The sequence below is a fragment of the Amia ocellicauda genome, chromosome 10 (genome assembly GCF_036373705.1).
Source record: "Amia ocellicauda isolate fAmiCal2 chromosome 10, fAmiCal2.hap1, whole genome shotgun sequence".
In the NCBI taxonomy this organism is placed as follows: domain Eukaryota; kingdom Metazoa; phylum Chordata; class Actinopteri; order Amiiformes; family Amiidae; genus Amia; species Amia ocellicauda.
In genome coordinates, this window is record NC_089859.1 from 15392772 (window position 1) to 15417454 (window position 24683).

General features: G+C 41.1%; 1 protein-coding gene across 1 annotated transcript; it reads right to left on the reverse strand.

Moving 5' to 3' along the window:
• Nucleotides 1-218: 218 nt before the first annotated feature.
• On the reverse strand, nucleotides 219-24008 carry tmtops3a (teleost multiple tissue opsin 3a). The gene is made up of 4 exons (XM_066714596.1): nucleotides 23648-24008; nucleotides 15033-15361; nucleotides 2941-3174; nucleotides 219-443 (listed from the first exon to the last, which is right to left on the reverse strand). The coding sequence occupies exons 1-4, from the start codon at nucleotides 24006-24008 to the stop codon at nucleotides 219-221; spliced, it is 1149 nt and encodes a 382-aa protein (XP_066570693.1).
• Nucleotides 24009-24683: the final 675 nt, after the last annotated feature.

Genomic DNA, 24683 nt, shown 5'->3' on the forward strand with positions numbered 1-24683 from the left:
TAAGCAATGTGCAGAGCTGAAATCTGTTTCTATTTAGCCTGTGCAGGACACCACACTGACTTTTATTTGAAGCACAAGAATCCTGCACCACCCCTTCGATCGGGATACGAAGCCCAGAGCTTTTCTGATAACTGGTCCAAATGCAGACGCCGCAGAAACTCACAATGGCAGCAAGCCTCTTCCCGGCCTGTGTGTGTGTGTGTATGCATGTGCATATCTCAGGGGGTGTAGTTGACCATGAGGACCAGGGTGCGCCTCTCCTGGTGCAGGGAGGAGAGCTCGGTGGGCAGGGCTCCTCGGGTGTTGCGGGAGGCGGCGGGCAGCAACTGGATGCCATTGCCTGGGTGGTCCTCTGCCTTGCTGCTGGCATGGGAGTTGGTGCAGGTGTTATTGGAGTGGGGCACCGAGCCGCATTTCACGAAGGCGATGAGGCACCTGTAGAACTGAAGGGGACAACAGAGTAGGGGAGTGTTACTGACGGGGGACTGAAGACGCTTTCCCATGCAAGTCTGTGGGCACAAAGAGAAAAGACAGACCCCAGCACGCTTTTCACAGGAGGTATGGAACAACTGAACATCTGAAATCACGACCAACAATCCAATCCGTTTTGATGCTTGTTAGTAATGGGCTAATGAAATCTTCCTGACCTTTTAATGGTTACATAACACTGGGCGGTAAGTCCCTGATCATTTCATCCCCGGGCTTGTCTAACTCACAGAATTCCAGAACCTTCCTATTCTGGAACTCACAACTGGAAACCTACAACCCCCTCCCCCACCCTGCCTGGTCTGCTCTGTGTAATTAACATGCAGGAGGACAGGTCAGACATTTGGATGTCTAATTTACTGATGAGCGGTTGGAACAAAAGGCTGCTTGGCTGTGATAATGACTAAGTGGTCGTAGTCCTTTGGGCCTGAGGAACTGGACAAAAAGCCGACAGAGAGACAAAAGCATAAACTACAGTGCATGTGCATTCAAGAACAAATTATTTTTACTAGAAGACCACATTAGGAGTTGCTATCTAGGAGAGAATTATTCTATCTAAAAATAGCTGCTTAGTGTGATCAGCTGCAGAATACCTCACTGGAGCAATAATGGGTATATGTGTAGCAATCAGGGAGAAGCATGCCTTCAGAAAATTAAAGTGCTAGTTTCCCTGCCTCTGAGCACTAATGTTTGATTTAGTTCAGCTCTTCATAATTGATTGGATATTTGTACAAAAACGAGGAAACTGTCACTTGCAATATAAGTTATGCAGTGCTTTGCTGTTGCAATGTAATAACACATACATGTGAGTGTAATATTTGTTTTGTTATTCCCTGACAAATGCCTCTGTGGGTGGGTTTATTCACCTTGGCACTGAGGACATCTCACTTGGGCTGCTGGGGGGGAAAGGATGCTTTAGGGTACAACCAATACCAGAATTTGTCCAAACAATGGTTGTGTAGAAGTTAGCTTGTTAGGAGCTGAGGAATGATTGACTGAAGAGTGTTTGTGCATTAACTTCACTTCGTATTACTGGGAATGTGTTTAATTATGTGAAAGACGCTACTTTTGCATGTGAAAAGGATTAGTAATAAGCTACACCCGCCATGTGGCTTTGTGAAGATGTCCTCTCATTTCATACCACGTGAACCAGTTTCTCTTGTTTCTTCCCACAGCTCGCTGATTAATCTGCACGATCTCTTGCGGCTGTCCTTCACTTTCTAAGTGTTAATGATGGAGTCATCGTTCTGTGTGACTCATGAGATCATCATACCTGCAGGATATAAAGTCAGGCTTAAAAAGCATTGTTCTTCCTGTAAAGGCCAGGGTGGAAATATTGATAAAGGACGTACAGAGCCATTAGCCCGCATGCTATTCTTGCTATGCTTTTGTTTCTTTGTCTTTGCGTAGCAGGATCATTACAATGGGTTTGTATGTTGTGCCATGTGCGTATCGGTTCGTATGTCACAACATGGTTTCTGAAATAGCTCCCTAGGACAGCCTTCATTCTTGGTCATTGTTGCCTAAACTCCATAGACTTGATCATACTGTAGGCCCTCATACAACACTGCAAGACCTGTCCACCATACCAGCTTCATAGCAAGAGACAGTTGGCCTAAAACACTACGCTTTACTTATCAGTGAGTGTGAGCGTATGACTCTGTGTGCAGGAGGCTGTAATGTGCCTTTTGCTTCATGGACCCTGGCATGTTTTTCAGAATACTTGTAATACAGCAGCTTATTCTCCAGAAGCTGTTCAACACTCTGGTAAGTAAGCCCTTTATGTATATATGCTTACTTATGCTCCTGCTTACTTATGTATTGTTGGAACTTTTACTGTTTTAATGTGACTTATCTCATGCTGCTCTCCACCCCTTTATCACATAACTAGGACTTCTGTCTGTACATGTTAGCAAATTTTTCTAGGATATATTCTTATTGTATTTTGTATTGATTGTATTACTGCACATTTGTAATGCTTAAAATGCTGATTGTTAATTTGATCTTAAATTGTTAGTCTGCTGATAAATAATTATAATAATAATGTTTTAGGGTTATCCATTCACCCTGTGGAGGCTGAATTCAATGGAATGGAAGATTGGTTCCTCTTTATGAGTACAACTGAGAAGTGTTGGTCAACTACCAAGGCCTTCACCAGCTTGGAGAACAGACCTTTTTGCAGCGAGCAATCCTGTGTGAGTTAGACAGCTGTGTGTTGGTGTGTGCTCTGCTTCACAGAGAGAAAATACACATTGACACTGAACTGGCATTTACACTCGGACAGCAGGAGCGCGGGTTCACCCTTGTGTAATGAATCATTTTCTTAACCCCTATAGAATCAAGTCAAGTCCCCTACAGATTTGAGCACAGCGAATTTCATGTTCCTGAAGGATACTATGACTCCAATTCCAAAACTAGCACCAAAAATTTGCAGTGGTGGTGGTAGCAGCTCACCTGGTTGTTCATCAGCATGTAGATAACAGGGTTGAGCACCGTGCTGCTCTTGGCCAGTAGCGATGGTATGATGCTGATGGTTGGTGTGATGAGCCCAGTCTGGCCGAAGGTGGCGATCAGAGCCACCACCCCGTATGGCATCCAGCACAACAGGTAGCAGGACACCATGGACACAACCATCATCAGGATGTGGTTCTCCCTGCGCTGTGCTGATGTCATGTTGATCTTGGCCACCTGCAGCGATGGGGCAAAACTTTCCCGTTAGCTGATTACAGTAACATGTAGCACAATACATTTTGCAAGGTGATTGACACATTTTCACACAGTGTTCCCCAGAGTTTAACCACAGCTTCACCCACATAGGTGCCGGGCTTTATGAATCACATTGCCAAGCTGTGTCAGAGATGTAATTCATCTTGATCCTACAAGGACCGGGCTGATAAGCGATTTGGATCCATAAGCTTCTTTGGATTGTAACCTTTCCTATGAATCCAAAAAGGGCTCAGATGCCTTCTTCCAACACCCCTTATCCTTTTCTACATTCAGATGACAGCTCATTGGTTTATCCTGCTCTGTGGATTACTGTATACATGTGGCATAATATATGCTGCTGTCTCCAGCCCAAAAGATTAGGGTTTCCGCTGGCTGGCACGCATTCCTGCTGCGTTTTCTCTTTTTCAAATCCTTTCCTTTGTCTTCTGCTTCTAACCCATTTTCATTCTCAGGCCAACCTCTGTACTGTCTCCTTCATACATTCTGAGCTAGCCTCTCCTATGTGCGATTTACTTTTCTTCCTGTTTATGTCAGACAACGATGAGGGTCTTTACTGAACCAGCCCAGCCTAATATGTAACGTGTGTCTGAGGTGTGTATGCATGTGTATATGTGAAAAATATAATATAAATATAGCTGGCTTTCTTGGAAACCTAGAAGGGCCGTCTTTAGTCAGGTTATGCTTTTCCACTGTTGCAAAGCAGTTTTATGTTTCACATCTTTCCGTGACGCAATCATTAATAATTACACAGAGATTATACGCAGAAGAGTGTTTTTCTGGAGAATGACACAAGCAAGTAAGTGAAAATGGAAATGTAACACTACAGTTTTTTAAGCAAGTCAGCTTTATTAATAAATGCTTTTGAAACAGCAAGCTCAACTCTCCTAGAAGACAGGTGCCCAACACAGACACTGGCATGTTGTAGCAACAAAAACACAACTGAGAACCAAAATGTCAATGAGACAGAATCAGGAATAGGTCAGCTTGATCAAAGGCTAACTGTGTTCTGTGTTACTTAATTACACACTGCATAATTAATATCTGCATTGATTGCTCACTTTTGGTGCGTAGTGATATAAGTTTCACTTGCCAAAAAGAAAAAGGTTTAATTGATTAGTTCTTTGCATTATTTAACTCTTTTGTTTTGAATTGCAATTTTGTTTTGTTTTGTAATTAGTTCACTGTGGTTATTTATCCAGGTTATTCTGAAATACTAGGTTTATGTAGTTTCAGAAGGTTCCTACGTAATTGGTGGTTTTCATTTTAAACATAGATGCAAATAGAAAGAGTAAGGGGAATATTTTGCAAGAAATTTAGAAGGAATCGCCTACAAATGTAGTACTTGATTACGTGATTATTCATATAGTTAAATAAATATTGTTTATTAAACCAGTGTTTCTGAGGTTTTTCAAGCCTAAAACATACCTGATTAACATAACATTGTGTGTGAAGTTACCATCCCCTCCATATTAAGAAAATACAATAATGGTCTAACAGTTACATTTTAGGATGTCTGAAGAGCATTCATTTGAGCATTTGAGCTAATTAATGCACATATTATGCAGGGAGATCACTGTCAAAAAGATGAATATGCTTAAAAAGAATGCAGGTATAAATCACAAATACAAAAATTACGACTACAAATCGCATATTTGTGAGTTAGCCTCACATATTTGTAACTTAAAACTCAAATATATTTGTGAGTTGGATAGAGCATTAATGTTGTGACGTGTGAATGCTCTTTTTCTTTTTTCTATCTTAATAAGACAATGCCAATCTTGTCAGATTGCTAATGCAATATGCTTATTGTAAAAAGTACACATGCGCAGGGCTCACAAACCAAACTTTTCGACATGTATTTTTACAAGTAGTAGCTTATTTGACTTCCTCAATGGCAGGGTGACCTTACGTTGATGATTTGAAGTAAATATCCCGGTGTCCCGACAATTATCTAAAAATCGTTTTCCAGGTTTTTAGCTTTCCCATGTTTACACTCACTTAAAACTCTTTAAACATTTACAATGGACATGCAATGTTTTATGTGATCGATCACATGAAGAAGCGAACATTTGAATTATTTTGCCCCAGTCCAGAGAGTGCAGCTACCTGTGAAACCAACGTGAATTTGACAAATGACTGTCGGATGTTTCTTAGATTTACCCACTGCAGAAATAAATCACTACCTGAAAAATGTGTGTTTCATACAACGACTACCTGATCCACTGACAATGGTGTCAGGACAAGTTTTATATTATTATTATTATTATTATTATTATTATTATTATTATTATTATTAAAGGAAACCCCTACAAAATAATTGCCGCACACAATTTTACAGTGTGATTCACTAATTTAGCAACACTTACTGTAATTGATTAAGCTTATGTGGAGGTTATCCAAGGAAAATTGCTATCACTGAATTAGTGAAAAACAGTCTGAGTAAGTTATGGATCCCAGAGTGCTGTAGGCATATTCATAATTCTATGTTTTAACTCTCATTAAGAATAGTGCCACTTTAGTTACAACCAATTAGCAACATAGCCTATAGGTTGCGACTGTATATTTCATACTGCTAATACACATGTCTACACAAAGATTTAAGCAACACAAATGGGCACTTTTAATTAAGAAACAGCGAGTTTAATTCTGCAGAGAAATAAAAATCAAAAATATCTGGGATAAAAATATTTATCAATATAATCGGGATCATGTGGGAGAAGTCATACACATTTGTCATTTTTGTAAATATGTTGATATAAAAAAAAGGTAAGGCGGCAGAAATGAACACTTTTTTAAACAAATACAATAATTTTAAGTGACGTAATTGTTTTATAAATATTCAATATGTCCCAGTTTCTAATTTTGAAAATCTGTTCAGCCTATCAAGTGGACATCTTGCAGACATTTTGTAGAAACTTTAAGATAAAAATTATGGAATAATTAAATAAAAAATAAACAAAAGAATAATTTATAATTGGATGCAAGATTATTATTGCACTGACTTTTAAACATCGATTGTAAAATACAGTAAAGGTATTTTGCAGTCGATATGCTATTATAATCTTTATACATCCAATTAAAAATGATTTTTTCTTTGTTTTTACAATATTCCATATTTTTCATTTTCACCTTGAAGTTTCTATAAAATGTTTTGCAACGTTTCCACATGAGAAAGTGAAATTCTCTATAAATATTTCAGAAGACTGGAATGTTTAGTTTGTATGCCCTGCACATGCGCAGTATTATAATGTTGTTTAACAATTAGCATATAGGCATTGTGACAAAATTGGTTCTGATTTATAAAACCCTGGCGTTCCGTAATTGTGCATGCGCTGTTAAATCCTCATTGATTGTTCCACATTCTCGGCCTGTGACCTTTGTGAAGTATTTTTGACAGTGATTTAAATGCTCTATCCAACTCACAAATGTGAGTGGTAAGTCACAAATATGTGAGGCTAATTCACAAATATAGGAGTTGTAACTCACAAGTATGCCATTTGTACTCGTCATTTTTGGATTTTTACTTGTATTTGTGATTTGTACCTGCATTTACAAGTACAAATTATTTTTACGCAAATTAATCTTAAGTCCGGGCTCAGGTCAAGGTTGAAGTCCCTGCTGTTCATTAAGGATTTTGAATGTAAGCTCACTTTGATTTTGCACATGTGGAGCCGTGCAATCCGTGTTTCCCATCCTGTAGTTTGGCGATGCTGCATCGACGGCAGATGTGGATATGCCCCTGCCTGTTTTCTATGGATAAGGCATCCAGAAACGGTGTCTTTCAAGTGGAGTAATCAGTGGGTGCTTTATATTTTTAGTGCTCATTTCAAGCAGCAGGCAGCGTTGGGGTGGGAGGGGGTTCTGTGCAAGATGCCTCAGTGATGAGGTTAACAGCAGGAGGGCCCCCCCTGTAAACTACTTCAAAGTGGTGGTTCATCACTGCCTTCGTACAGCACGTTATATAATGTGTCTTTTCCTCTTATTGGACGTCCTACTTGTTGAATCTCATATTTGGTCCTCAGACCTTATCACCAAGAATACAACCCCATGTACAATCTCCATGGCCAATCAACATACAACACATGGCAACCATTTTAACTAGTGTCTCAGGGTCAGTCAGATCTAGGCTCTAGGCTTAATCAGTACCTTTCCACAAAACATCGACCTCTTAGAGAGTTAGGATCGTGGATGGGATGAAGTTGCATCACAGGAGCAAAACTGCACGAAAATCAATTGAATATTTTGCTAGATTATCCTGAAGATGTTTTTTGTCCTTGTGCATATATAAATATATCAGATACATGTAGAATAGAATAATAAAAAATAAGCCACATTTTAATTATTTATAAAATAGTATAAATGCAGAATGGGATAGGATGTTTATCAGTTCTGAGATGTACAGACTGAAAGGGTCTAAAAAGCTAAATATAATTACCCTTGTGTTAGTGGTTTGTACATTCAACACAGTCTCAACACAGGCTATGACAGGACACTAACTTGCGGATCTAATATTTCCAATACAGATTTCCCCATTCTACATAAATTGTCATGTTACATTGTAAGTGGCTCTATGTCTACGGTGTAGGCCTGTAACATGAAAGGCAAGAAGAAAGAAAGAAAGGAAGGAGAGAGAAACAGAAAAGGAAAAGAGGGGAAAAATAAACTTTGAAGCCAGCTGCCACAAGCATGGTTCAATTAATAAAATACATCTAAACAACTACATTGAATCAGTAATGAAGTCAAGCAGGGCTGGGAAGAGAGAGATCGCGAGATCAAGATAAAGGGAGGTGTTGGAGGCAGGGGGTTTACAGAGAGATTGCTTTGAAGCTGAGACCAATCCATTTTTATTAATAAGCCAGGGCTATCAGGCAGGGTAGCATGGAGAGTGATGGTGAACTCCTATATCAGACACAGGCCACCGCTAGTACTAAAGAGACAGAGCTACAGGAGATAACAATTCCATCATTATTAAGAATAAATACAATAAACATCGCAAGTGCTTTTGTGTTTGTTTGGGATTTGGGGATTTTACATTGGTGAATTTATATTATTATTTTTTGGGTGGGGGGAAGGTTATTTTCTTTGTCTAAATGGCCAGGCCAGAACAGCTCGACTCTGTGCTGCATTCTCACATTTTGAGATCTGGTCGGTGGAGTGTGGCCTGGGAGGAAGCTTGATATGCTTAAAATGTAATAATAGATAATTTTTTTGTTTTTTTATAATCTCATAACATTAGCATTTCATAACGGCCATTGCCTGTGACTAATGGGAGATTTGATTCATGCCGTATTGATGCTTCTCAGGGCTTCAATCAGATCGTGACACAACCAACGTGGCAGAGAGCAATAAGAGGGTGTCCTTGCTGCACACACAGGCACGTAATTGTGGTAATGTGTTTTCAAACACATTTGTAGATACCACAGATCACCTAATGGCATACACATACATACTGCCCCCATTTCCCATATCCTTGATCAGCATAATGGATTCCTTAGGCACTCCCTCAGCCTGGCGTCTGACTGTCTGATACACTCGGCACAACTCTGCCAGTGTAATTGAGTGCTGAGTTTGAATTCTCAAACTCTGCCGCATGTGTCACCCTTTCCTCGCTCGCGGGCGGCATCCGCAGCACAGACCAGCAGTCCATACACTCCTGAGAATTATGTGAGCAGAGACAACGACCACACACTGAACTACCCTGCTGACCTGAAAGGGACTGTAATAAAATCTGTATTACAAAAAAAAGACTATATATGTACACCGATCAGCCATAACATTATGACCACTGACAGGTGAAGTGAATAACACTGATAATCTCATTATCATGGCACCTGTCAGGTGGTGGGATATATTAGGCAGCAAGTGAACAATTTGTCCTCAAAGTTGATGTGTTAGAAGCAGGAAAAATGGGCAAGCGTAAGGATCTGAGCGACTTTGACAAGGGCCAAATTGTGATGGCTAGACGACTGGGTCAGAGCATCTCCAAAACTGCAGCTCTTGTGGGGTGTTCCCGGTCTGCAGTGGTCAGTACCTATCAAAAGTGCTCCAAGGAAGGAAAAGCGGTGAACTGGCGACAGGGTCATGGGCGGCCAAGGCTCAATGATGCACATGGGGAGCGAAGGCTGGCCCGTGTGGTCCGATCCAACAGACGAGCTACTGTAGCTCAAATTGCTGAAAAAGTGAATGCTGGTTCTGATAGAAAGGTGTCAGAACACACAGTGCATCGCAGTTTGTTGCGTATTGGGCTGCGTAGCCGCAGACCAGTCAGGGTGCCCATGCTGACCCCTGTCCACTGCCGAAAGCGCCTACAATGGGCACATGAGCATCAGAACTGGACCACGGAGCAATGGAAGAAGGTGGCCTGGTCTGATGAATCACGAGTTCAAGGTTGACGAGTTGACTTGGCCTCCAAATTCCCCAGATCTCAATCCAATCGAGCATCTGTGGGATGTGCTGGACAAACAAGTCCAATTCATGGAGGCCCCACCTCTCAACTTACAGGACTTAAAGGATCTGCTGCTGACGTCTTGGTGCCAGATACCACAGCACACCTTCAGAGGTCTAGTGGAGTCCATGCATTGACGGGTCAGGGCTGTTTGTGGCAGCAAAAGGGGTACCTACACAATATTAGGCAGGTGGTCATAATGTTATGGCTGATCGGTGTATATGTGTGGTATAGAGAGACAGAGGATGGTGTTTCAGAGTTGTTGGATGAAGGGTCACATCACAGTTAAAAGCAAGATCACCTCTTCCTGCTTGCAAACCCAGTGATTTAATTTCAGTGAGTGAATTACGAGACCATGGAAGAAAGGCAGAACCTCCCTGCATGGATAAGTACTTTGTTTTCCTGTTGATGGAAGAGTGATTGTGGTAATGAGAGGCTTAGGAACCGGCACTTAGAGCACTTTATTGTACACACTACAGAGACTGATAGAGGATGGTTGGCGTCCTTGGGAACCAGAACTTTAGTTGTAACCTGTATCGTTGATTGGTTGTTGTTTTCCCTCACTCTCCCCTGGTAGCTTTTTAACCTATAAACAGACCAAGAAAGAGACACTCAAATTGTGGATTTTTCCAGAGACTGTTTTATGGATGAACATTACTGACCTGTATCTCCTTTTAGAATTTGGGTGTTCGCTGTGGGGCCAGTCCAGGTTTTGCCTGGCTCAAGTCAGCTACCGGTCTGGAAGGCACCGAAGAGTAATTGTGTCCCGCAGTAGACAACTCGCTTACCTGCGGGTGGTTTGTGGGCTGACTACTACCTGACGAGACAGAAGTTAAATAGTTATAGCACTTTAATGAACCCTTTAGGTTGTACTGTTAGTAACTCTTAAGAGAGAAAGACGCTCCTGAATCTGCTGCTTCTTTTGTGTATTGTCTTTATATTGGGAAGATTAGTTTTAGCTTTTATACTATTGTCTTTTATTAGCTTCCTTATTTCATTCTGATTCATTTAGGTAGGGTATTTTATCTTTTATTGTGCCCTGATCATTAAAGGCGGTTTTAGTTTTATTAGTGTATTTATATTTTGGATATCTTCCCTGTTTGCCATTTGTTTGAGCATAGCCTTCATGCCCTGTGCAACTGGAAACCAACCTGTAAATATAAATCACTGTTATCGCTTACCTCCTGCTGTTGTGTTTTGGGGTCCAATTGAGCCTGCCCAGGGGAATATAATTAGGGGGTTTGTGAGTTCCTCTCTCCCTTAACAATGGAGGTGGCGTAGTTGGTCATGTGTTCACACTGAACCCCCACTAGTCATGACATTTCAATCAAAAAAGACATCAGAAAAGGGTTGAATCATCTGTTCTCTCAAAAAAACATCTGAACTCACGCCAGCAGCCTAGCTGTGAATTTATGAACCGACACTTGTTGTATCGGCCGATATTCCCTCGAGCGAGCTGGAAAATCCTGGAGGAAATGAGGTGGTTACATAAAAGACCGTCGCCAATAGTAACATACAAGTTCCAGGTTCTATAAATACTCAAGTGATTCATTCATGAAATAGCACTAGAAGCGACAGTAGCTGCGCCACCGATTGGGCTCCTAATTATATATTCCTGCACCGTGCTCGCAGGTTATATAATCCTTCACATAGGCATAGATGAGTCACGAATCTGAGCAGGGGGTTCACTGACCTCCTGAACATCTTCTAACCTGAACCTTGGAATGTGTGTTTTTTTGTTTGTATTATGGCTTTAGAGGAAAGCCAATTGATGAAGGTAAATATAGACCTCAACGCTCTCTCGCTGTCTCACTCATTTTCAGCTTAAAGGCCCTTGTCTAAAACTGGGGATAAAACGTTAATTGGCTCTGTAATGTGACATTTATTGCGCAGCTGGAGGGTGACTCTTCTTGATTTGTGCATTGATCTGAGTTGGTGGGGGGGAAGCAGAATGGGGGGGAAGGCTTTATTCTTGTGCTGTTTTGGGATCTTGTCATAACAATCTCCGGCAGAATTGTTTTGTGGGGTTTTGTGAGTGTCCTGTTTATGATGTTTCAAAGGACTTGCTGGGTAAGCATAATTAAATGACCCAGAAAAGGCTCTGAGCACAATACAGTAGAGGCATTTAATTCTACAGGCCCACTTAAATGGCTCATTTGAGAACACAAGTTGGCATGGTTTTGCATTTATAGCAGTCTGGGTAGGCAGCCTGTACAACTCTTCACTTTAAAAGCAAGTAAAAGGCAGAAATTTAGTTGAATATAATTAATACGCTGGAGGGTGTAAATATGGTACTTACAAATGCAAATATGTGGCACTGTCACACTGGCTTTACTCATTGGAAACAATGCAAAAGGGAATATATATACGCAGATAGACACATGAGTATTACAACCAATTCTAAAAGAGCTGCAAAGGTGCAAATAAATATAATTTTACAATTGATTGAGCACAGTTGCATAAATAATAATACAGACTGAATTTCACTATAAACTATAGATACGCCTCTGCTGTTTGGATACAAACAGACAAATGTTCTCTTGAAAAGGATATGCAAAATACAGTGTGACGCTGAGAGCAGGCTATGACTGAAAGTGAGGGACGGTGCCAAACTCTGAGGTAGAGTTATCACATTGCACTGGCTGTTGTTAGAAATGGGTTCAGGGCTGCGATCAGTGGTGGCTTGGGACCAAAAATTGGCCCTGGACTTGGGGGGGGGGGGGGGTGGCTGCTGGCAAAGTGCAGTCCGGGAGGGGTTGCTGGTGACGTGCGGTCCGGGGGAAGAGGTGGGATGCCGGTGAATTGCGTTCCGTAAATCCACATGGGATGACCGGCCCACACAGAAGTCGTGCGGCACACCAAACTAAAAACTTGGTCCAGCCCTTCAGTCCAGTCCGCCTAGGCTGCTGCCAAAAGGTGGGATGTTGGATTTGGGCCGAGTCCATCCAATGCTGTTTCAGTGCTTATTCTGGAACCCCACTGAATCTCGACCAACACTCCAAATTTGAACTCAATCAAAGCAGGCGGTGCAGCATTGTCCACAGACACACCACACCAAGAGGCAATCACAGCTGGTTCCCACTGCGCCCTGCTTCCCCTGCTTATGGTCCCGCAATACATTTGTTAGCTTAAAAGTGTTGTTGTAATGCACTTGGTCATATATTACCTCATACTCATGTGAATCCAGAAATAACAAATACTAATTGCACAGTTTGGGATTGTTCAGTTTTCCCATGGCCTTTTTTTGTTCATTAACAAGCTTTCTTTTAGAAAGAGAATTTGAAGCTTTTAATTTTTGATTTGTACACTGCACATCCATCTTGGCTGACCTGAAGTGTCGACAACATCAGCGACAAGAACTTAAATGAATACAAATATTCACCTGCAAGATCAGCATCTGTAAAGCTGCAGCAAGCAAAAAATATATTGAAAATAGAAGCCTTTATTTATTTATATATTTATTTATTATTATTAGTTCTGACATGCTGACAGAATATTGCAGATATTTAATTACATGTCACATATGGTGAAGGTTACTTAGCTGAATTGTCTAAAATGGTATTTGAGGGTCAGTTGCAAGAGGTAATTTATTTTCTGCTCTCCTAACAATACTGGAGATGTTTGCAAAATCTGATTATGGTTCAGCCTTCGTTTAGATGTATCTTTGTTCCTTGACTTATTTATTTATTTTCTGTTCCATGTTTGTTTTTCAATTTCCCTGCAGCAAGGACATATCAGGGATTTGGCACAGGGAGAAATAAGGGTGCAATAGAGAAGACATTATTCCAGAGGGAAGCTGGCGGATTGAGGGAGGCAAAAGCCACAATCTCTGAAGGGGTAGAGAATTAGCCTGTGGACTCCGAGGAGGAAAGCTGCATAACCTCCAGTGAAATCACTAGCAGGCAACGAGGTTGGGGGGGTCAGAGTCATTAAAAACAGGACTCTTAAACAGCTCCTTTCCTTCTCTTGTCAGGTCAGATGAGGGCTTGATTTTTTATTTTGTTCAACCCAACTTGACAAGAAAAAATATATCTAGGATGCCTTTGGGTCTGTACCTGAACAACAGAGAGACTGGCAAAGTGAATGTGCAGAGTGAGTGAGTGAGAGAGACAGAGGTGGAGAGAAAGAGGGAGACAGAGAAAGAGACATAGAGAGTGAGAGCACTCTCAGATAACGGCTGTTAGTGTATGTGCAGTTGGAACCATTTGATGTGGAAAGAGGCCATAGCTTGTTTTCAGTGTGACGTGCCATACCATTTTGGCAGGACGGTGCAGTGCAGTGACAGCACCACACTCAGAGGAAAAAAAAAAAAACAACAAGAAACTCACCTGTAAATTGTAGCATTAGGAAATAATATATAGTTCAGTCTGGAGTGTCTATGTCAGCATGCTGTGTGGGTGAGGGGGAGACTTTTGAAGCTGGGAGTGCTATAAATGAAACTGCTTCTAAAACACAGCATGATGGTGGGTGATATCCAATTCTGCAGCACGTGTAATACCAAGACAGGATTACACTCTTGCAATGAATAACTAAATTAAAATTTAAGTCTGGGCCAGGATCCTTATCATGTACTTTTACCATGGCAAATGTGCATGGAAATTCCACAGATTTCTTGATCTCACAGATCTCTCCAATTAAGCACATTGCCTTTGGGAGCATTAATGTGCCAAAGAAGCAGCCAATTCCTGCCCTGTCTGGAGAAATTAGGATGCTGTAGATATCTGTTAAATTTGGAGTTAATACAACTGTGGGTGCAGTTGAGTAAGAGTATCACAGACACACATACAGACACACGGACACTGCAGTTAAATCCAAGAGACACGAATGCAACTCTATCTCATTTCAAAGGGTTCCCCGCAGAGAGCTTTCAAGCTGTGAAATGTTTTGTATTGAATCACTAGAAAGTCTTCATTCATCTACAGTGAAATTTGGATGTGTTTGATTGAGAAGCCACAGAGAATGTCAAGAGACAAGAAATCAAGGCTATTGTAAACGTAGACAAACTGAAGTACACACAACAATCCAGATGATGGCCTGGGATTACATTCTTACACTTTTTTTTAAATCTTTTTTTCTGCAGAGCACATTAACTGGAGTGCAGCCAATTCTAAGAGGTCTGCTTTATGTGAAATTCTCAGTGGCATATTCCTTTAACTGCTAATAAATAGCTAAGGAATAGCATAGACTAGAATAGCATAATAAATTAAGATTTAAAACTGCAGTGGGAATTGCAGTGGGAAGTGCATGTGAGTGTCTGTGTGTGTTATATGGCCCTGTCTCATACTAGTGCACTATGTTAAATTATTTAACCCTGTCCTGGGTGGTGTTGTGTTGTGCTGCACTACTGCGTGGTCCGCGATCTTTCACCGCTTACCCCTCGGATGGCAAAGAAGATCTTGCTGTAGCAGAAGACCATGAGCACAAGAGGCAGCAGCAGGCAGAAGATGAAGAGGCAGACCACATAGGAGATGCTGTTGAGGGAGCGCTGGTGCCACTGTACGGAGCAAGTGGTCCCGGGGCCCTCGGGGCCATAGCTGCTCCAACCCAGGAAGGGAGGAAGCGTCCATATCAGGGAGTACAGCCAGGAGCCGGCGATGCACAGCCAGGCCTTCCTGTAGTCGGACACATCGGCCTTGGTGGAGCGTAGCACAGTGACGTAGCGCTCGTACGACAGGATGGACAGGGACACCAGGGACACGATGCCTGCATGGCACAGGACACGGACAGACAGAGAGAGGGAAATGCATGAGGTGCTGTTCACATACACCACACATTGTAGACGTTGCCTTTCCAACTGGGCCAATTCCCTGTTTTACACCAGGGAGGGAAAGTATACAGATCAGGGCTGGAGATGGAAGGTATTTTCAGAGCTGTTTCTAACACCTGTTTTGCCCAGCTGTCACTCTCTATGTTTATTTGTTTAGATGATACATTTTCACTTGCATCAGACCTATCTGAAGACCCCTATTTTAGTGTCTGCTCCCTTCCAGATGAGCAGTTACTTTGTGTGACAAAAGAAGAACAAGCATTACATATGACATAAAAGCATAAAATTATGTGATAGTTCACTATTTCTTTCCTGTTAGGGAAAGAAAGATGTAAGATGTCCATTCATAATTTCAGTCTCTGAGGGTACTATTTCAGGAATGCACCGTACATTGAGTGTGGTGGAAACACTGCTTTATGAATGAGGCATAGAGAGCTGTGGGTGTAGAAACTAAATGACCAAGCTGCCTTCTGAATCAATCCAGGCAAAATTTGATTGCCTTTATTTACTTCACCTTGAATGTAATCGTGTTTGTTAACAACTTGCTTGTCAACATCGCTGTTAATTAGTTAGAGAACAGAAATGGAAATGTGATCTATAGATAGATCTAATTCACACAGATGTGAATCACTGAAACAAATAGAACTCTGGTAACACTTACTTGCACATGTCATGCATAAATGCTTTTTATAATGTGGAGCATATTAATAAAGTATTAATGGAGCGTTATTAACTGGGTACTAACTGACATCAACTACTGATTAACTGGGTGCTACTAACCAATCATAACGCATTGTTCGTTGCATAGTCTCACAATTTATACATGTGTGATTCTGCTTAAAGAGATTGGTGTCTGAATCTTCTATAAGGTAGCATTTGCCTCACATTAAGAGTAACCAGGCATTTTCTTTTCCTATTGTGGTTTGTGGTTCAGTCCTTCTTCCGCACTCTTATGAACATTTCACACAGGGCTGGGTAGATCAGACAGAACCCTTTTCTCCAGGATTCAGAAGTCAACTGGCTGTGAACCCCATGGCCACTTGTGATTATTTGTGGAAGGGAGATTGTTTCATATATGATATTGTATAATTTAGTTTTTAACTAACTCTTTAATTAGTTGCTCTATATTGTAGATAATTAGATAATTTTTTTGTCTTGTTTTAAATCATTTCCTCGTTTTCTTTTTAACTTGATAATTGTAAAGCACTTGGAAATATCTTTAAAAATAGCACTTGCTCTGTAGTGCCAAAGTAATAGATTAATTAAGTTTACTGTTCAGTAGATTTTCAACCTATCATATATGTTTCCAGAATGATGCGCCCTCAAGACGTTTACAAGACGTTTAATTTGATCTTGTCTGGTGTGAGTTTATGTTAATCTGCTTCATCAGCAGCTTGTCAGCGGGCATTTGGAGCAATCTGTTAAATTCTGTGCAGTTCTGTTAAGTCCAGATGCAGGATGACTAAGATTAATACTTGACATAACACGGTCAAAAAACTTTAGTTACAAACTGTTCTTTATTCAAGTAAAAGACAGTTTGCAGTCATGACTATATTTCACTGGCGATGTGGGTTCTGCAGTCCCTATCCACCTCGTAACTGGTCTCAAGCAGCTTGTGAAAACCAATGGGTGCAATTCTTACTTCTTAAAGCACTTCTACTGTGAAACTTTCCTGCCAGGCCTCCCCGTATTAAGCTCTGCCACAAGGGATGCCTACCGCAACTGAGCAAAATAAGTGTCGTCTGTATTGTCAGCGGCAGCACTTTGAAAAAGATAGATAAAAATTGATAGCTAAATCTAACACCTGAGATGCCTGATTTCAGGAACGTATGTTTCTCCCAGTCATGGACAAGAGACGCCCACGCTGCTCCTGCGCTTCATGATCTGTTTGTCTCTCTCCATAATTTGGAAATCAGCCCTGTAAAAGTATGATTTATTGGTTTCGTTTCTGGCACAATGTCTTTGTGCAAACACGTTTCTGTACAGCGATAGACAGGAAGCTTAGCTGTTCTGTTCTTCAGTGTTAAAGATGTGTAACAATACAATAAAATAACTATTTGTTGTAGGAACACCGATCTGTTATTTTTTCTGTTTTATTTAAGGAACAAACTGGGTCAAACTTTAGCAGTGTGGTACTTTACTGAAATTGTCTCCATCTACAAAAGGGTAAATTCCCAGCAGGAAGCATCCAAATGAGATGCAAACAGAGGCACAGAGATTGTGGGCGTCAGAGAGGTGTCTAGAGCCCATCAAGACGGCAGCACAAAAGTCGCAAACTCCCTCTTAAATCTGCGCAGAAACTTTGGACCGCATTCTCAAGCAGTTTGTGGAAAGCGAGTGTAAAGCATGTTAAATAAACACAGAAAAATGGAAGTGTAACAGCATGGGAAAATGATCAGCCTTGGCTCATTAGAAACTCGCTTATTCTTCCAGAGTAAGTAACATAAGGCACAGCTTCAACACATTTTAGTGAATAGTTGTTGTTGTTGTTAGGTGGTTGTTTTATTATGCCTCTCATTCCCTCATTGGCAGTGATGGACAAACCTGGTCCTGGATAAGCCACAGTGTGTCCTGGAATTTGTTCCACCTCAAGCTCTGTTTTTTCTTGCTAAATTGCACCAATTAAGCAATGTTTCTGTGTTGTGAGCAAGAGGTGGGGATGTAAAACCGACACAACCTGCAGGGCTGACTGTGGGCCTCCAGGACCACAGAGTCTGAGGTGCAAGTAGAGTTAAGATGTTTTGCTCATGGGCCAGAAAGGGTATTTCCAGAGAATGGAAACAGAAAAGAGTGCATTCATCTCTGACAGTTTAGTGGGTTCCTCTCCCTTTTTGTTTTCATGATTGTTTCATAGACATTCAACCTCACAGTGTTTTCCTCCCCTATTTGGACAAAACACTGGGTTCCAGCTCTCAGACCCACATATGACACAAAATAGGTTAAAAGTCAATAAGAGGCTTTGGTTTTGACTTCCTGTGCATCTCTGCTTCTCCCCTCTTGCATCCTGCATCCCCTGCTGGTTTCTACCTTTGTGGAGTCTAACACAATGTCTGGGTGAAAGGCAGAGCTTGTTCTAGTGGTATCAAACTTCCTTGTTGAATATGAGCCCGGTCCTGACTGGCTCCTGACTGGGTTTTGTTTGTTTGGTAACAGGCGGCACAAAAATAAATCTCGAGTGACAGGAAGTGCGAGGGGATTCAGTTTCAGTCCCCTAAAGCCATTTGCTGAGCTATGAGGGACTGCTATCACTGTCATCTCTGCTTCCACCCCTCCTTTGGGATGCCAAAGAATGTGAAATCAGGAGACTTTCTTGACTGCTCCCCACTCCTCTAGGAGCAATTACCGAACTTCACTGAGCACTGCCTTTCCCTGGCAACCCAGTTAAGATGTTACTGTCGCAAGACTCAAGAGAGGCATTAGGCAGGTGAAGAAGCTCTGAACACAATATATTATATATATATATATACGTGTGTGTTTGTGTGTGTGTGTATATATATGTGTGTCTAATTCACCAACAAAAAATCTATATTTTGGGTGTCTAATATGGTTTCCATGGATACCAGGTATGAGTGTTTTAGATGTATTTAAGGTACAGCAAGCCAGTCCCTTAAAGGTTTTACATTGAGTCAAGATGAAGACCAAATTAAATTCAGTGCATTTCATTGCTGAGTTTCCACACATTTTCCACACATTTTCATGATTTGTTGTGTTTGAGGAGCTTTTCAGTAAAACATCTATTCTGGTCTTTACAGAGTGCAAAAAAAAAAGTAAAATAATGTGTCAAGTTGGAGACAATAGCGATGACAAAAAAACAATCCTAAGAATCATTGAATTAGATGCCTTTGTATTAGACACCATTTGTATGTGACATGGTTTGTGTCCAACACCAGCTGGAGGGCACTCGGCTATGGATCAGCAGGACAGCGAGCGAATTGTCTTCCCCCCTAGGTGAACTACACTGCAGTCGGCATAAGTCAAGTTACTAATTTTAGGGGTTATATTACTATATTACTATATTACCACTATATTACTGTATGGTATGATCTCATTTGTTTATTTAATGTCTTTCTTTTGTGGTCATATGTCATACCAGTACACTTTCTATAAAAAGTGTGGAGGAGTAGCGGTCAGGGCTCCAGACTCCTGAAATGGGTCATGGGTTCAATCCCAGGTGAGGGACACTGCTGTTGTACCCTTGAGCAAAGTACTTCACCTACATTGCTTCAGCAAAAAAACAGCTGTATAAATGGGTAAATTGTATGTTAAAGTAATGTGATATATTGTAACAAATGTGAGTCCCCCTGGATAAGGGTGTCTGCTAAGAAATATAATAATAAACTAATTGTAGCTTATGGAGTTTTCAGGACCAAGGGATAGAAATTGCAACTGATTCAGACTATAAGAAAAGCATTTTAAAAATGCAAAAATCCTATGTTTAATTTACTAGGATAAACTTGCAAATGGGTCATGTGGAAAGGCGGGTAAAACAGGCATTTCAGTCTAGTGAGTCTAGAACTCAGTGTTGTGCAAACACCTACACAGATAATTGAACCTCTCACTCTGCATGCTGTCACCTCCAAGAGCCTGAGACATTTCAAACATCAGCAGCACGCAAAGTTGGTTAATTGCATTAACAAAAGCAAGGCGTCTTCTGCGATCTTTGTCGGCAAAATCCACTAAACAACAAACGTGTGCTGAGAAAGATGTATTTTTTCTGTATGCTAAACAGGAAAGCAAAAAGTGAAAAAGAAGATACACACAAATGCTCATTTTTCAAAATTACTGTTTTACTCTGAACAGTAGTATTGCCTGCAATAGTTAATGCCAAGAATAATTTACTGTCTGGGCTGTTATAAGGGTAATCATTGCAAGTGATATTTTTGACCGGATTAAAATTCACAACCTGTCAAATGCTCACAACAGCACCTAATTAACAAACCTAGAAATTCTCTGACGGCTCTGTAGCAGTGGTGGTCTGAGGTCTGAGGTGAGTGTCCCTGTCTCAAACTCAGGACACTCTGTGATCGTTCACTGCATTATTCTGATTGTCAAGCTGTCATCTTCTGTCCCTGACCAGAATGAGAACCACCACTGGTCAGTTTAATGACAGGTGCCATTACAAGTTCATTGAAGGCATTCAGATCTTCAGATAACAGTATAATCAGGAAAACATATTTTGAAAGTCAATCATCTTTTAAGAGCTCTTTTACCACTCTACAGCAGTTCTTCATTACTTCACTCACAAAGCTTGAAAACCAATATAGAGAAAGCAATAAGTATATCTTTAGGGGGAAATAATTTCTGAACAGCATATTCCAGTATCTCTAGTATTTAACATCACAGTCGGCAGCTCTGATTACAGTCTGGGGATTTACTGTAATCTTCTAAAATAACAACCTACTCTAAGACTGATGGATTTTGGCTTAGTTTTCTCAGGGTGAGAAAAGGCATTGAAGCGTCATTAATTTCACTACATTAAATTTCCCAAACTATTTATCTGCATGCAAGGGTGGTAGAGTGGAGAACCTCCTTTGCTGAGGCTGTTTAAACTACATGTTCATTACACAATAATAAAAGCTGCTTGAGATATTTAGTGATGTATTTATGTACGCCCTGCTTACGAAACCCCATTTGTTGACTAAGCAGAAGGTATAGAGGCCACCAGTTTCGGTGAATCGCCATCTCTCTCTGTGCGAAACCTTAAATCTTTAATCTCGGCACTACAGAGCCCCAAATGTGTGTCAGTGTTCTGAATTACAGCTCCAGATTATGAGTTCTTGTCTTTTGTTTTGACTTTTGTGCTGTAACAGGATTTAGCACCTCCCTGGAGCCCAGCATGTCTTTGTTCAGTGCTGCTGGTGCACAGAGTGAAGAGAGGGAATATAGTGGGTCGTTCGTACCCTCTGCCCTGTGCACTTAAAAAGAGACCTTTCCTTTCAGGGGGTCTCAATTGCAATTACAAGGTCACTCTGATACTGTGATACTACACATGGTGGCTTATCACAAGTGGCCTCATCACAAATCTGTCTGGTAAATTAGCAAGTATGTCCTGATGCTCAGAATGAAGAAAAAAAACTAAAACAAGTATGAACAAATTCAACACAAACACTTGACTTCTGCTGTACCTCTCTGGGGCAATCTGCCTACATTGTCTGGGTCAATCACAGCCCACCTTTCTAGAACAATGTCACATAAAACACTTTTACTTCTACTTGTTGAATGTGTTAAGTGGACAGCTCCAGATGTTTGGATAGTGAATGTGTAACTTTGGTGTCATACCTTTACCAATGAAATCTATAACACGCATTCCTCCACTCCACTACACCACCCAGTACACTTGTGTCATTGGACTGTATTTCTTTTTGTCATGAATATAGTGATTTTCACAAGCACAAGCACACTAGTTTCCCATTGGCAGACTTCCAAGCCACAGTTTTCTATCTTCAACATTCTTTACTAATTTGGCCAGTGAGGTCCTCACAAGTTGACCCAATGCAATGCAAGCTCCAGTAGGCTGAAAGCAACAGCAGTGAAATATTGTGAAGGAAATGAATACCAAGAAACTTAGAAGAGGAAGCCGGGGTAGGAGCAAATTAACTCCAATGTAACTCATCAGCTTCCATTCAGAGAAAACAAAATCCAATAGCAGGTCATCTAAAAGGGGAAGACATCTGGGGCACTTGACTGCAGTGAAACTGAGTGGATGCTTGGGGGGAAATGCAAAGAATTGGAACATCACAGCGTGGAAGTGTTTCCAAAAAAGCTTTTAATCTTCCACCTGTGGCGTCTCGCTTCCCGAAGTCGATTACATTCGGCTTGTCAATCATAGCGCTCCTGCTCTACTCTTTCTGTGCTTGCGTAATTTGTTAGTAAAACACTTACACAAAGCAGTGCGCAAAGCAAAAACATACGACACAACAGATGGGAGTTTTATCATTCAGGCCGTTCCCTCAGGCGTGCCTATGTGCAAAAAAATAAAAAATACAATATATATATATATATATATATATATATATATATATACAGCACGGATTACAGCACGGATTTCTGAAATACGAAATTGTAATGAATGAGGAAATTGATGGCATTTTAAAATACAGTGGTCTATATTAATCAAGGGTTTTACACACATTCGTAATTAGGCTACATACACGCTTTTTTCTAAAAGGAATAAACATACAAAAAGTCACAGAAATGTATTAAAATAACCACCTCACACTCAACGTCCTTCTTTAAATGAAAATGTATACACTGTGACATGTATTTATGTTTCATTTGTATCCTATTCAATTCTCTGTAATTACGATTGATGTAAAAACCTTGATGAATTTAATTAGGGTTCCTGTAAATCGGCGGTCATGGATTTCAGGGTCAGATATTGTAGATGAGGATTTGAGTTACAAGCGAATTAATGGCACTGTTTAACAAATCTGTCTCAGACTGATTGAACTGAAAATCAAATGTGAAATCAGAAATATGTCCTTATGATTGCGTCACCCTATCAGAATGTATTGGTTTGCATTTCTAACAATACCGTTGAAAATATTCTGTGGTAATTAATAGTAATTAATTAAAATGTGTATGGATAAAAAATTCCATCAGCTGCCTACCGGGAACCGTTAACAGATCAGAACAGATTCATATCCCATCAAGAACTGCTGGAAGATGACTGGTGCTAAACTGATTAAAAGAATCCACAAATACTGGCGAAACTACAGGCATGGTCTATCATAGTTTGGCTCCATGCACTGATAGTTTCGAATCACAGTTGCATGGTTTCGAAACAGATTATTGTATATTAAACTGGAATAAAATGCATACACATAAACTTTGGGGATTTTGATTTATCAGGTGAAGTGCCCTGTCTCGCCGTGTACAGCAGCCCAACAGTGCCCCATGCCTGATATCAGGAAATTCACTTCTTACTCATCTACTACTTGTGTTCCAATCCACCTGGTTTTACACTATAAACAGAAATCATTTGCTGCTCCTAAAAAGCTTAACAAACTGTTTTTAGTTTTAGGTATGCTTAGTAACACTAATACATACTTTTCTCTTCCAAAATACACACTTTTACACTAAAGGAGAACATAAAAAACTTCGAAACTTCATACTTCTTCTTGTTTGTGCAAACGTACGATGATGATAAAATGATGATGTTGATGATACCATAATAATGCTGCTGCTGATGATGATGATGATAACAACACATTTGAACTTACCAAAAAGCGAATTTGCGAAGCCATACCACTTGCATCCGTGGTACCCTATGAGCCATCTCCCGTGCAGGCTGGCGGCGAAACTGAAGGGAGTCCCAAATATGCAGACGAGCATGTCGCTCACGCTGATGTTCAGCAAGATCAGGTTGATGGGGGTCCGGATCGGCTGGAACTTGGCGAAGATGAGCAGCACTACGAGGTTGTTGAGAAACCCAAACACGAAGATCAGACCGAGGAATACCGCTACCACCGTGTGCCCGGCCCGGGTCAGGTCGGACGGGTCCTCGGCGGGCAGGGGGTCCCGGGAGCTCACATTGGTGCTGTCCGACGTGCTGAAATTGAGACTCCAGCGAAGGACGACCATGTCAGCCGCAGTTCGTTTACTGAGAGAGAGGGGGTAACTAGGATTGGGGCAAAGAGTGCACACACACGGATTCACATGCACATGCACCGATGCAGACGCACACACAGGCACCCTCACAGGCGCGCTGTAGGACATGCATGCTGTGCAGTTTTCAGGTCCGTTGGCTGCCTCCCTGTGTGCGCACACATGGAGATCTAGTAGTTTCAGTTTCTCCCTGTGCTGTTTTAAAAAATGCAGGAAAGCGGGGTTTGTTCTATGAGAAATATCATCCGCCAGGTACTATTACACACCTCAAGCCAACTCACCCAGCTCTACCGCCTGCTTACAACTTTGTTTTAGTGATACGTCAACTTTTGATTAGGGGCAGGTCACCGTGAAGGAATACGCCACCCTAGCCTCCCACCCAGCCACCCACACTGATAGGTCCCTGGGTGCACATTAGCGACCGTGTTTCTGGAGGACGTGCAGGCTAGGGCGTGTTTGAAGGGATATCTTATATTGCCCTTACAGCTACCAATCCTCGTTATTAGCAACAGTAGTGGGTTGGTTACCAAAGGGTTAAGACGCTTCAGTACAGCAGCCATGTGATGCTTTGTGTTTGTACTTTCCTTCTTTGTTTATTTATGTACAATATTAGTGACTCTGCATAATCATAATAGTAAATATTCTCTTTAA

Bases quoted from the DNA above. Each gene is read 5' to 3' on its own strand.
- tmtops3a (XM_066714596.1), bottom strand. From the start codon at position 24,008: ATGGTCGTCCTTCGCTGGAGTCTCAATTTCAGCACGTCGGACAGCACC. The intron at 15,362-23,647 runs GTAAGTTCAAAT...TGTGCCATGCAG, and splicing joins CTTCGCAAATTCGCTTTTTG to GCATCGTGTCCCTGGTGTCC. The intron at 3,175-15,032 runs GTAAGCGGTGAA...CCATCGCTGCAG, and splicing joins TCTTCTTTGCCATCCGAGGG to GTGGCCAAGATCAACATGAC.